The sequence below is a fragment of the Callithrix jacchus genome, chromosome 16 (assembly GCF_049354715.1).
Source record: "Callithrix jacchus isolate 240 chromosome 16, calJac240_pri, whole genome shotgun sequence".
Classification (NCBI taxonomy): domain Eukaryota; kingdom Metazoa; phylum Chordata; class Mammalia; order Primates; family Cebidae; genus Callithrix; species Callithrix jacchus.
The window spans coordinates 74,032,174-74,044,738 of NC_133517.1; the positions used below are offsets into that span (position 1 = coordinate 74,032,174).

Genomic DNA, 12,565 nt, shown 5'->3' on the forward strand with positions numbered 1-12,565 from the left:
AATAAGTTCTCTCTTTTATTTTATTTTATTTTTTTTTGAGATGGACTCTCGCTCTGTCACCCAGGCCGGAGTGTAGTGGCACGATCTTGGCTCACTGTAACTTCTGCCTGCTGGGTTCAAGCGATTCTTATGCCTCAGCCTCCCAAGTAGCTAGGATTACAGGCATGTGCCACCACACCTATCTAATTTTTGTATTTTTAATAGAGACGGTATTTCACCCTGCGCTTTCTTTCTTTCTCTTGTCTGATTGCTCTTGCTAGGACTTCCAGTACTAGGTTGAATAGAAGTGGTGAGAGCCGCCATCCTTGTCTAGTTGCAGTTCTCAGAGGGGTCAATTTAGGCTTTTCTCCATTCAGCATTATGTTGGCTGTGGTTTTGTCATAGATGGCTTTTATTACATTGAAGTATGTTTCTTGTATGCCGATTTTGCAGAGAGCTTTAATCATAAAGGGATGCTAGATTTTGTTGAATGCTTCTTCTGCATCTATTGAGATGATCATGTGATTTTTGTTTTTAATGTGGGGTATCACATTTATTGACTTGAGTATGTTAAACTATCCGTGCATCCCTAGTATGAAACCCACTTGATCATAGTGGATTATATTTTTGATATCTTGTTGGATTCGGTTAGCTAGTATTTTGTTAAGGATTTTTGCATTTGTGTTCACAGGGGATGTTGGTCTGTAGTTTTCTTTTTCAGTTATGTCCTTTCCTGGTTTTGGTAGTGTGATACTGGCTTCATAGAATGATTTAGGGAGGATTCCCTCTTTCTCTACCATCTGCAATAGTGTTTACGACGTTTTTAAACTGAAGTAATGACCTTTCTACAGTATAGAGTAACTGCTAAGAACCTGGAGCCATGACTAGAGGTGTCTAGGTTTGGAGCTCAGCTCTACCACTTATTAGTGGCAAAAATTTGTCAAATTGCTTAACTCTCTGTTTCAGTTTTTTTTAATTATCTGTAAAGTGATGATAGTAGCACTGTCTCATAGTATTGTGAGAATTGCATGAGTTAATACATGTAAAGCATTTAAAATAGCGTCTGCCGTACATTAAGTGCTATATGTATTTGCTATTATAACTGTACTTTGGTGTTTAAAAATAATCTCCATTTTGCAAATCAGAAATTTTATGTTGGTCCACAGGTTGTGTTATTGTTTGCTTTTAATTTTACAGGTTTGTGAAATAAAAAACTGGAAATCATCAGTATAGTAGTGTATAAAAATGCAGATTTTTTTGAATAAACATAGGTTTGAATTCTGACATCGTCAGTGAATAATACTGATTTTTAGTAAATTATTTAACCTGGGAGCCTCACTGGTCCTAACTGCAAATTGAGCCTACTAATAATATACTTTTCCAAAATTTTGATTCTTATTAAATAATATATCAAGCACCTGGTACAAAAAGCAGTCAGTTAATGTTAGTCTTTTTTATTAATTGGGAGGTTAGTCTGAATTCTGTGACTACATACTGAGTTCACATAAAATTACATAATCGTGAATTCATTAAAGTCTATAATATTAATGGTAATAATGAATAAGTTAGTCTTTCACATAAAATTACAGACTTAGGCTGGATATAATCATTTTAGTTTCAGGCTGGTCACAAAAATGGTCTTGTGTGTATATGGGTAGGTGGATAGGTGAAATATTATTTTCTCATTTATTTCTGTGTTTCCACAGCCCCTTATACAAAACCCTTGGAACCATTTCAGAATTCAGGCTTTTTGACTGGATTTACAGATAACACACAACATATGTAGTATGGCAACATTAACATCTCCAGGATCTCTAAGCTAGCACTGTGTAGTCAAATATGTTAATAATTCTGTAGTAAAACATATGAATAACCATAGTAAGTGGAACAAAATAGAAACTAAAAATTGCCTTGTACTATTTTAGGTTATGTTTTGCTGCTAAGTGAATAATAGAAAAACTTCTTTTGAGAATTTTTTAGATACATATTTCTGGAACTATGTTATACAGATCATAGATTACGAACCTTTTAAATTTTTGGAAATACCTACTTATCATTGCATTCTGACTCAGAAAAGTTCTAGACCCTGAGCAAGTAGAATAATTACAGTTCTTCCCAGCCAGACTCTGTTTTTTTCTGTGAGTCTTTTGCAGCATGCAAAGATAGAAGTGATTTAAAATTTTCTTATACAGTTGTAACACCTGGCATCTTATTTGATATTACCAACCGACTAAGTATTTGATAGTATTTTTTTCTTTTTTGTGAGTAAGAAAACTTGTAGGTTGAGTAACTCATCCACATTTACACAGCTGTTAAGAGACAGTTGTGAATTTACAGTGGATGGTATACTGTTGATAAAAAGCCATCTTATTCTTCACTGATTCACAGCATTTAAAAAGTCGTTCTTGATACCCTTTTGTTTGCATAAAATCTCATGTCTTCCTTTTAAAGTTATTAGATATTTTAAAATAGGTGACTTCCTCCCAAATGTGAAATTATGTATAGTATAATATTGAAAATAGTTGCAAACTATATCCCAATTTTTTTTTTTAATAGAGGCAGGGGCTCACTTTGTTACCCAGTAGGCTGCAGTGCTTTGGTGCAGTCATGGTTCACTACAGCCTCATCCTCCCAGGTTCAGGCAAATCTCCCACCTCAGCCTCTTGAGTATCTGGGACCACAGATGTGCACAACCATACCTGGCTAAGCTTTTTGATTTTTAGTAGAGACAGGGTCTGGCTACCTTGTTCTTGAACTGCTGTCAAATGATTCTTCCCCCTTGGTCTCCCAAAGTGTTGGGATTACAGGTGTGAGCCACCACACCCAGCCCCTAATATTCTAATACCCTCTTAACCTACCTTTCTCTTTGAGAATAACTGATTTATATCAAGACTAAGAAGTCACTCTGCCTTCTTCTCCTGTCTTCATGAACATTTGATGTTCAGCTCTGCCACAGCCTTTAGTCTTTTTTCCTTTCCTCTCAGTTGTTTAAGTCTTTTATTCCCTTTGAAAAATTCAACCAACAAAATTTATGTCAGTGGGTCATCAGGTGTATTAATTTTGCGATAAACCTTTTTGGATCTTTAGTTATTTCTGATGCTTTTCTTATGCCTTTTCTTTTTCCGGTTCTCCCTTATCATGATTTCAATTTTCTTTTTTACTTTAGACGACGGCATGCAATCCACAGTAGTGACTCGACTTCATCTTCCTCTTCTGAAGATGAACAGCACTTTGAGAGGCGGAGAAAAAGGAGTCGTAATAGGGCTATCAATAGGTAAGTGCCATATTGATGCCTTTTAAAACTAGCAGATACCTTTTTAAAAGAATAATTTGGGTATAAGTATAGGCTGGTTGATTTAAAAGTTACACAACATGTTAATGTATAAACTAGAAGGCTGTCTTGTTAGAAATATCTATAGTTGAAACGGAATAATGGGTCAGAATATATGACTATGATTTATTGCCAGATTTTTTTTTTTTTTTTTTTTGAGACAGGGTCTGGTTCTATTGCCCAAGTTGGAGTACAGTGGCATGAGCTGGGCTCACTGCAACCACCACCTCATGGGTTCACATGACTCTCCTGCCTCAGCCTTCCAAGTAGCTGGGACTGTAGGCATGCATCACCACACCTGGCTCATTTTTGTAGTTTTAGTAGAGACAGGGATTCGCCATATTGGCCAGGCTGGTCTCAAACTACTGGCCTTAAATTATCAACCCGCCTCATCCTCCCAAAGCTCTGGAATTAGAGGCATAAGCCACCATGCCCAGCCCACTTGCCAAATCACTGTATACAGCCCACAGTAGTTCTTGGCAAACAGTGACTTGAGGAAATAATCATTTGTTTTATCATTTCATGCATGTTTATTTGCTTATAATAATAAATTCTGAGGAACTCTTTTTTTTTTTTTTTTTTTTTTTTAATTAAAGCAAATTATTCAAGAATTCCGAGGAACTCCTAAGGAAAAGGGAAAGCTTTGCTCATTCATTTTATAAGTCCTTGTAGTATAAGTCCACATATACTAACTAACTTATTTATTTGATTTTTTCAGTAATTACATAAGGGAGATAGAGTGAGTGTTATTCTCATTTTACAGATGTGATTGAGTGAATGAAAATTCAGTGCTTAGGTGCTTGGCTTGGTTTTTGTTTTTTTTGTTGTTGTTGTTTCTTTTTTGTGTTTTATAGGTTTTCTTTCTATCACTCAGACTAGAGTGGAGGCTAGGCTGGTCTCAAACTCCTGACCTCAAGTGACCTGCCCACCTCGGCCTCCCAAAGTGCTGAGATTATAGGTGTGAGCTACCACGCCAGGCCATAACTATTTTTGAAAGTAGGTAGGGAAATTCCAACCTGTCCAGCATGGTGAAATCCCATCCCGACTAAAAATACAAAGATTAGCTGGGTGTTGGTAGTGGGTACCTGTAATCCCAGCTACTCAGGCTGAAGCAGGAGAATTGCCTGAACCCAGGAGGCGGAGGTTGCAGTGAGTCAAGATCACCCTGCTGCATTCTAGCCTGGGTGATAGAATGAGACTCCGTCTTTAAAAAAAAAAAAGACAAAACAAAAAAAAGGAAGTAGTTAAGGAAGTTGCTTGAGAGGATTGATGTTGGATTCAAATGCTGATAGACTACAGACATTTTTTCTGAGAGGTATTATAGCAGAGTTGTTACAGGTCTAGAGACAGACCACTTGTTTTTGATTCTTGGCCCTGCCCTTTACTAGTTGGGTGATCTTGGACAAATTAGTTAATCTTGCTATGTCTTGGTTTTGTTTTAAAATAGGGGAAATAATAATACCTTCCTCATAAGACTGTAGGTGAGGATTTATTGACTTAATTTGTAGAAAGAGCCTAAAACTAAAACAGTGTCTGGCAAATGGTAAATACCCTATGTTAGACACTTCCATTAAAATGAAGGTTGGTCCTGTCTGATTTCACCACCATGAATCACTTTATGGAACCTGTGGCATCTTGATAATTTTATTTGATTATATATCTTTAATTTCATAACAAAGCTTCAGATATAAATATTTCTAACACTTAAGTTCTGGACCTATTAAAACGAAGAAATAAAAATACATTTCTTAAGATTGCTCCAGTTGAAATTTAGATTATTTTTAAACTTAAATGTTTATATTCATACATGGGATTTGGAAAGGCATGTGAGTTGATGGGTTTGTGTGGTTTTAAAAAAATGTTTTTAAATAGGTGTCTGCCACTAAATTTTCGGAAAGATGAATTAAAAGGCATTTATAAAGATCGAATGAAAATTGGAGCAAGCCTTGCCGATGTTGATCCAATGCAACTAGATTCTTCAGTGAGTACTGTTTTGAAACATATGCTTGAATTATAGTGTGCTTTGTTTTAGTTTTAAAGTTAAAAAAGGAACCAATGATTTTTCTTTTTAGTCAAAACTCTAATCTTTACAGATGTTTTTTGTTAATCTTCAGGTCACAGTTAAGATATTATTAGTTGACCATGTGTGGGTTAGGTATAGTTAAGGTGTGGGTGACACTTTAATCTGGACTCCAAATCTGAAAATGTCAATGTTCACTTCCATTACCAGGTACGATTTGATAGCATTGGTGGCCTGTCTAATCATATAGCAGCTCTAAAAGAGATGGTGGTGTTTCCATTACTTTATCCAGAAGTCTTTGAAAAATTTAAAATTCAACCCCCAAGGTAATTTAATTATATTTTTAATTTTAGCTGAAAATCTGTGCTATTCTTTTTTTTTCTCTTTTTCCTTTTCTTGAATTTCTCCTCAGAAACCTGTGCTATTCTTGCTTCTTTTAGTTCTTATACCTTATTAACCCATTTTTAAGCCATAGTCCCTTTTTCCCTTTTCATTATACAACTTTTCGCTCTGTATCACCTTTATAAAAGCAGTAATTTAAATAAACTTTCAAAAATTGGTAAGCTTCCCCTGATCATAAAAACAGTATACCAGGCCGGGCACAGTGGATTAAGCCTGTAATCTCAGCACATTGGAAGGCTGAGAAGGGTGAATTGCCTGAGCTCAGGAGTTCAAGACCTGCCTGGGCAACATGGGGAAACCCCATCTCTACTAAAATACAAAAAAGTAGCCCGGCATGGCGGCATGCGCCTGTAGTCCCAGCTACTGGTAGGCTGAGGCAGGAGAATTGCTTGAAGCCGGGAGGTGGAGGTTGCAGTGAGCCAATATCGAGCCATTGCACTCCAGCTTTGGCAACAGAGCAAGACTACATCTCCAAAAAAATAAAAATAAAAGTAATATACTGTATGTCAATCACAGATAAACATTGGTGGGTTTTAAATTAAATTTTTTAATTTAAAAAATTGGCGTCAGGCATGGTGGCTCACACCTATGATTCCAGTGACTTGGGAGACTAAGGCAAGAAGGTTGCTTGAGCTCAGGAGTTTGAGGTTGCAGTGAGCTATGATTGTGCTACTGTACTCCAGCCTAGGTGACTGCAAGACCCCCATTTCTAAAAATAAGTCAGGAGGTTATTAATATTAAATAACATTTACTTTTTTTTTTTCTTTTTTAATAGAGATGGGGTTTCATCATGTTGGCCAGGCTGGTCTTGAACTCCTGACCTCAGGTGATCCTCCCAACTCGTCCTCCCAAAGTGCTGGGATTATAGGTGTGAGCCCAGCCCACCATTTACTTCTTACAAGAAATGCTGGAATTGCCTAATTAATTTAATGAATTAAAAGAACAAATTTCTTGAATTTTCTTTCACATTTCTTATATCTTACAATGTATATTTTTCTCCCGCAAAAATTGAATTATATGATTGTGATATATGATTACATATGCAGGGTAAGGTAATATGATGAACATGATAAATGAATTTTTTATTTTGTCTCAGTTTTATTTACAGTTTCAGTATTAATTTTACAGTACTAGTATTAACTCCCAGCTTTTACGTTGTGCTTTGTGGCATGAAACTATACAGTAATTCAGTTGTCTTACACATTTTAATTTTCTAATTAAATGAATCATGAAAGTGGTTTCTAATTTTTGTTTTAAAAGTCTGCTTTTTATATGTAATACTGAAATGTTAATGTATTATTTTACAGAGGTTGTTTGTTTTATGGGCCACCTGGAACTGGAAAGACTCTGGTTGCCAGAGCACTTGCCAATGAGTGCAGTCAAGGGGATAAAAGAGTAGCGTTTTTCATGAGGAAGGGTGCTGATTGTCTAAGTAAATGGGTAGGAGAATCTGAAAGACAGCTCCGATTGCTATTTGATCAGGTATGATATTAAGATTTTATATATGTGGATAGTTCTGTATTCTATGCAGATGTGTGAGAGGATTAATCTTATATTTAATCAGTGTTCTGAATAAATCCAGAAGAATTAGACTAAATATATAATCTTTCTTGATTATTTTCTTTTATATGTCAAGATGACACTGACCTACAGTGAACAGTTTTATAGTAAGAAGAGAAAGAAATAATTGGATCTTAGTTCTTGGAGTCTTACGCCTCATACCTAGACTGGTAATCTCATATTTGGAGAGATAGTGGTAGTGAATTATGTCTCATTGTGGGAGTTGAAGACTAGTTCTACCCTAGAGAGGCTTTCATTTTCAAATCCCAGATTGTATTGACAGCCCATTGTGAGATAATACATTCTTATCTACTGAGGCATATTGCTGCCAGTGCTTTTAAATCTCTTTTTGGAACTCTCCTGAGGTTCTTTTTAATTTTATGTTTACAGAAATGGATAAAAACTGTGGCAGCTTGATAAATAATGTTTTCCCATCCTGATACGAAGGAAGACTATGTCACTATCTTCTATTCTTTGTCTTATTTCTATAGCCTTCAGCAGATGTTTTTGTGTGTGTTCAGAAACAATGGCTATATGAAATCTAAAGTGTATAACCAGTGGAGTCTTTTAAATACTTCTAGTTAAAAATGAAAATGAAACTATATGTCATTATAATTTACTTTGAATTCTTAAAACATGGTTATTGGAACTTAGATTCAAATTTATAAATCATAAATAAATTGAGGCTGAGGCAGGAGAATTGCTTGAACCCAGGAGGCAGAGGTTTCAGTGAGCCGAGATCATGCCAGAATTTATATATATATATATAAATTCTGGCAAGCAAGTTTGAGAAAAGTTGATCGAAATAGTATGTATTCAGATTTATAAATTCTGGTAAGCATGTTTGAATGAAAATTGGTTAAAATGGTTTATATTAAGTCTGTGTTTGAAACTTTTTATACTAATAAATGACCACACAACCTACTTTCTAGGCCTATCAGATGCGCCCATCAATTATTTTTTTTGATGAAATCGATGGTCTGGCTCCAGTACGGTCAAGCAGGCAGGATCAAATTCACAGGTAAAACTTGCTTGATGACACTTCAACATTTCTTCCTATTTCTTGAGTGGTATTGACGTGTGAGAGATAGAATGTTAAGTGGTGAAAGAAACTTTATAAGCTAGTAGTTCTTTTTCTTGGTAGTAGAACCCCAGTATATAGTACAAAAATTAAAAGTGTGGACGGGCGCAGTGGCTCATGGCTGTAATCTCAGCACTTTGAGAGGCCAAAGTGGGTGGCTCACTTGAGGTCAAGAGTTGAGACCAGCCTGGCCAACATGGTGAAACTCCTGTCTCTACTAAAAAAAAAAAAAAAAATTAGCTGAATGTGGTGGTGCACACCTATAATCTCAGCTCTTTGGGAGGCTGAGGCAAGAGAATCACTTGAATCCAGGAGGCGAAGGCTGCAGCGAGCTGAGAGCATTCCACTGTACTCGTCCTGGGCAACAGAGCAAGGCTCCCTCTCAAGAAAAAAAAAAAGAAAACCTGTTCCAAGTGACAGAGTGTTGTAAAGCATGGTTTAAAAATTTTGGTTATAGAAGATTTAACTTAGGATACAAACAAACATCTGCAGGCCGGTGATGTTAAGCCAACAGCAAGAGTAGGGCCATGGTGGGGAATGTGGCTAAATTTACTATCGCAAGAGCATATCTAGTTGTCTTTATCTCTGACCTGTTTACTGATGTGCAGAAGCTGATTCAGGCTTGAAAAATCGATTTTTTTTCCTCAGATTTTATGTTTAAATTGTTAAGTATCAAATTTTGCCAGCTAATTTGGATGCTTTTAAGAAATTGCCTGGGCCAAAAAAATCTATCTTAGGGCATTACTACTAGTTTAGGATTCTAATACTAGACCAATCTCCTTATTTTAAAGATGGGTAAATTGAACCCCCAACCTCCATGATTAGTTGCTTATCCATGGGAGCACTTTTACTAGTGCTGCTGTCTCAGTTACTTAGTAATTGCTAAATTACTTTTAGTCCCAATTCATTTCAGTTTTTCAGTGTGTCTTTTTAAATGATTTCATTAATTATGTATAATTGCTTAATTATTTAGAATATCCAAAAGGAAATATTTGCATGTTGCCCTCATATATGCTAGTAGTATTGTTTTATATTATAGATAATGTCGATATGTGTGATTGAGAGGTAGGTTTTGGCTTTTCTAACATCTAGCAAGATTTACTATATTCTAATAGCCTTTTAAACTTGATAATGAACAATGTTCTTTGTTGCTGTAAATTAAAATAAATGTTAAGTACCATGGTAAAAGTAGTTTTGTCTCTGCATATCCTGTTGATAATCAAATAAACTTTTTATTTGTGACGCATTTCATTGTTGGTCATACTATATATTCATTATGCTAACAAGGAGAAACATATTAACAATACTTCTGTCACTTTGTAATCAAGGAAGTTGAGTATTTACTGTATTTTGGGACAGTTCCAAAGGTACTGGAGGAATTTTGGCAAAAAAATTGCAGAGTAATTATAGCAAAACTATGCCATCTCAAATACATATACATACATATGTATTTTTATTTATTTATTTATTTTGAAACAGAGTCTCACTCTCTCACTCAGGCTGGAATGCAGTTGTGCCGTCTTGGCTCACTGCAACCACCACCTCCCAGGTTTGAGCGATTCTCCTGCCTCAGCCTGCCAAGTATTTGGGGCTACAGGTATGACCTATCATGCCTGGCTGAATTTTTGTATTTTAGTTGAGATGGGGTTTCACCATATTGTTCAGGCTGGTCTCAAACTTCTGACCTCAGATGATTAGCCTGCCTCAGCCTCCCAAAGTGCTGGGATTACAGACATGAGCCACTGCACCTAGTCAAATATAAAATATATATCTCTAATTACATATTATAATATATGTAATATATATTTTATATATAAATATTTGGTTGGGAGGACAGAGTTTCTCTCTGTTGCCCAGGCTGGAGTGCAGCAGCGTAATCTTGACTCACTGCAGCTTCTGCCTCCCAGGTTCAAGCAATTTTGCCTTAGCCTCCCAAGTAGCTGGGATTATTACAGGTGCCTGCCACCACACCCAACTAGTTTTTTGTGTTTTTTGTTGTTGTTGTTTGTTCTTTTTTTTAGACAGAGTCTTACTCTGTCACGCAGGCTGGAGTACAGTGGCATGATTTCAGCTCACTGCAACCTCTGCCTCCTGGGTTCAAGCAATTCTCCTGCTTTAGCCTTCTCAGCAGCTGGGATTACAGGCAAACACCAACAGGCCTGGCTAACTTTTTGTATTTTTAGTAGAGATGGGATTTCACCATGTATTTTTAGTAGAGACTGGGTTTCGCCATGTTGGCAAGGCTGGTCTAGAACTCCTGACTGTAGGTGGTCCACTAGCTTCGGCCTTCCAACGTGTTGGGATTAAGGGCAGGAGCCATCGCGCCCAGCCAAATATAGCTATATTTTTAAGAGAAATTTAGTATTCAAGTTTTTTTTGTTTTTTTGGTTCTTTTTGAGAAGCAGTCTTGCTCTGTCGCCAGGCTGGAGCACGTTGGTGCAGTCTCAGCGCACTGCAGTATCCCCCTCCTGGCTTCAAGCAATTCTTCCGCCTCAGACTCCCAAGTAGCTGGGACTACAGGCGCGTGCCAAACGCCTGGCTAATTTTTGTATTTTTAGTAGAGATGGGGTTTCATCATGTTGGCCAGGATAGTCTCAACCTCTTGACCTCGTGAGCCACCGCGCCCGGCCGTATTCAAGTTTTTTTAACAAAAAACTTAAAAATTCTGACAGTAAACATATAAGTTAAATTAAGCTTTTTTAGAATTTAGCACACTGAAAATTAAACTATATTCTGTATCTTAATTTTAGTAATAACACTGTAGAATAATGCAAATAAGTAATTAGGTGAATGTCATTAGCCTAAGAGCTAATGAGAGCCTACCTCTCAGTCACACACATCTACGTTATCTATAATATAAAACAATACTACTAGCATATATGAGGGCAATATGCAAATATTTCCTTTTGGATATTCTAAATAATTAAGCAATTATACATAATTAATATTTTCGGCCTAAGAGAAAGAAGATACAAATGTAAAATAAAGAAGTCAAATTAAAACCCTGAAAGTCTTTTTTTTTTTTTTTTTTTTTTTTTTTTCCGAGACAATGTCTCGCTGGGTCACCCAGGCTAGAGTGCACAATCTTGGCTCACTGCAACCTCTGTCTCCTGAGTTCAAGCGGTTCTCCTGCTTCAGCCTCGCTAGCATCTCTGATTATAGGTGTGCACCAACACAGTCTGCTAATTTTTTGTATTTTTAGTAGAGACAGGGTTTCACCATGTTGGCCAGGCTGATCTCAAACTCCTCACCGCAGGTGATCCGCCCTCCTTGACCTTCAAAAGTACTGGGATTACAGGCATGAGTCCCTGCACTCAGCCTAAAACTCTGAAGGCCTTTACTTTGAATTGTAAATAGCAATAGAAACTTATGATGAAGTTTTTTGTTTTTGTTTTTTTAAGAAAAAAATTCTTAACTCTGGACAATATAAAAAGGCCTAAAAGCAATCACAATCCGGTAGCGATTAATACCCATCCCTGAGTGTGGTCTCTAAATATTAGGACTCAGGAGATATGGTGGATTGTAACATTGAAGTAGAAATGAGCAAAACAAGCCTGGAACACCTTGTAATGCCTGAAAGCAAAGAAGGAATAAAAAAAAAAATACTGGAATTATACTTGAATGACATAGAAGCCAATTTTGACAGATCTCTCAATGACCAAAGAGTAAACAATTTGAGCATCAAAAAATAATGACTATAATAGATAGAAATGTGTTAAATACCTAAAAACCATCAGGTTTTTTATGTTGTTGATTTTTTGTTGTTGTTGGTTTTAGTTTTTTGAGACAGAGTCTCTGTCACCCAGACTGTAGTGCAGTGGCATGAGCTCAGCTTACTGCAACCTCCATCTCCCAGGTTCAAGCGACTGTCGTGCCTCAGCCTCGGTAGTAGCTGGGATTGCAGGTGTGTGCCACCACTCCTGGCTAATTTTTGTACTTTTAGTAGGGATGAGGTTTTGCCATGTTGTCCAGGCTGGTCTTGAACTTCTGACCTCAAGAGATCTGCCTACCTTGGCCTCCCAAAGTGATGGGATTACAGGCGTGATCCACTGCGAAAGGCCTTGTTTTTGTTTTTGAGACAGAATCTTCCTCTGTTACCCAGGCTGAAGTGCAGTAGCCATGATCACAACTCCTCACTGCAGCCCTGATCTCCTTAGCTCAAGTAATCCTCCCACTTCAACCTCCCAGTAGC

The 12,565-nt window shown here is 36.8% G+C and overlaps 1 protein-coding gene across 3 annotated transcripts in view; it reads left to right on the forward strand.

Annotated features, from left to right (window-relative positions):
* ATAD2 (ATPase family AAA domain containing 2) overlaps positions 1-12,565 on the forward strand; it is a 65,417-nt gene that overhangs the window by 22,349 nt on the left and 30,503 nt on the right. For all 3 annotated transcript variants that reach the window (XM_002759253.6, XM_078353231.1, XM_054246768.2), the window contains exons 9-13: positions 3,146-3,253; positions 5,183-5,291; positions 5,541-5,656; positions 7,040-7,214; positions 8,225-8,313. In XM_002759253.6, the coding sequence (XP_002759299.4) occupies positions 3,146-3,253; positions 5,183-5,291; positions 5,541-5,656; positions 7,040-7,214; positions 8,225-8,313 (597 nt within the window). The remainder of the gene's footprint in view (positions 1-3,145; positions 3,254-5,182; positions 5,292-5,540; positions 5,657-7,039; positions 7,215-8,224; positions 8,314-12,565) is intronic.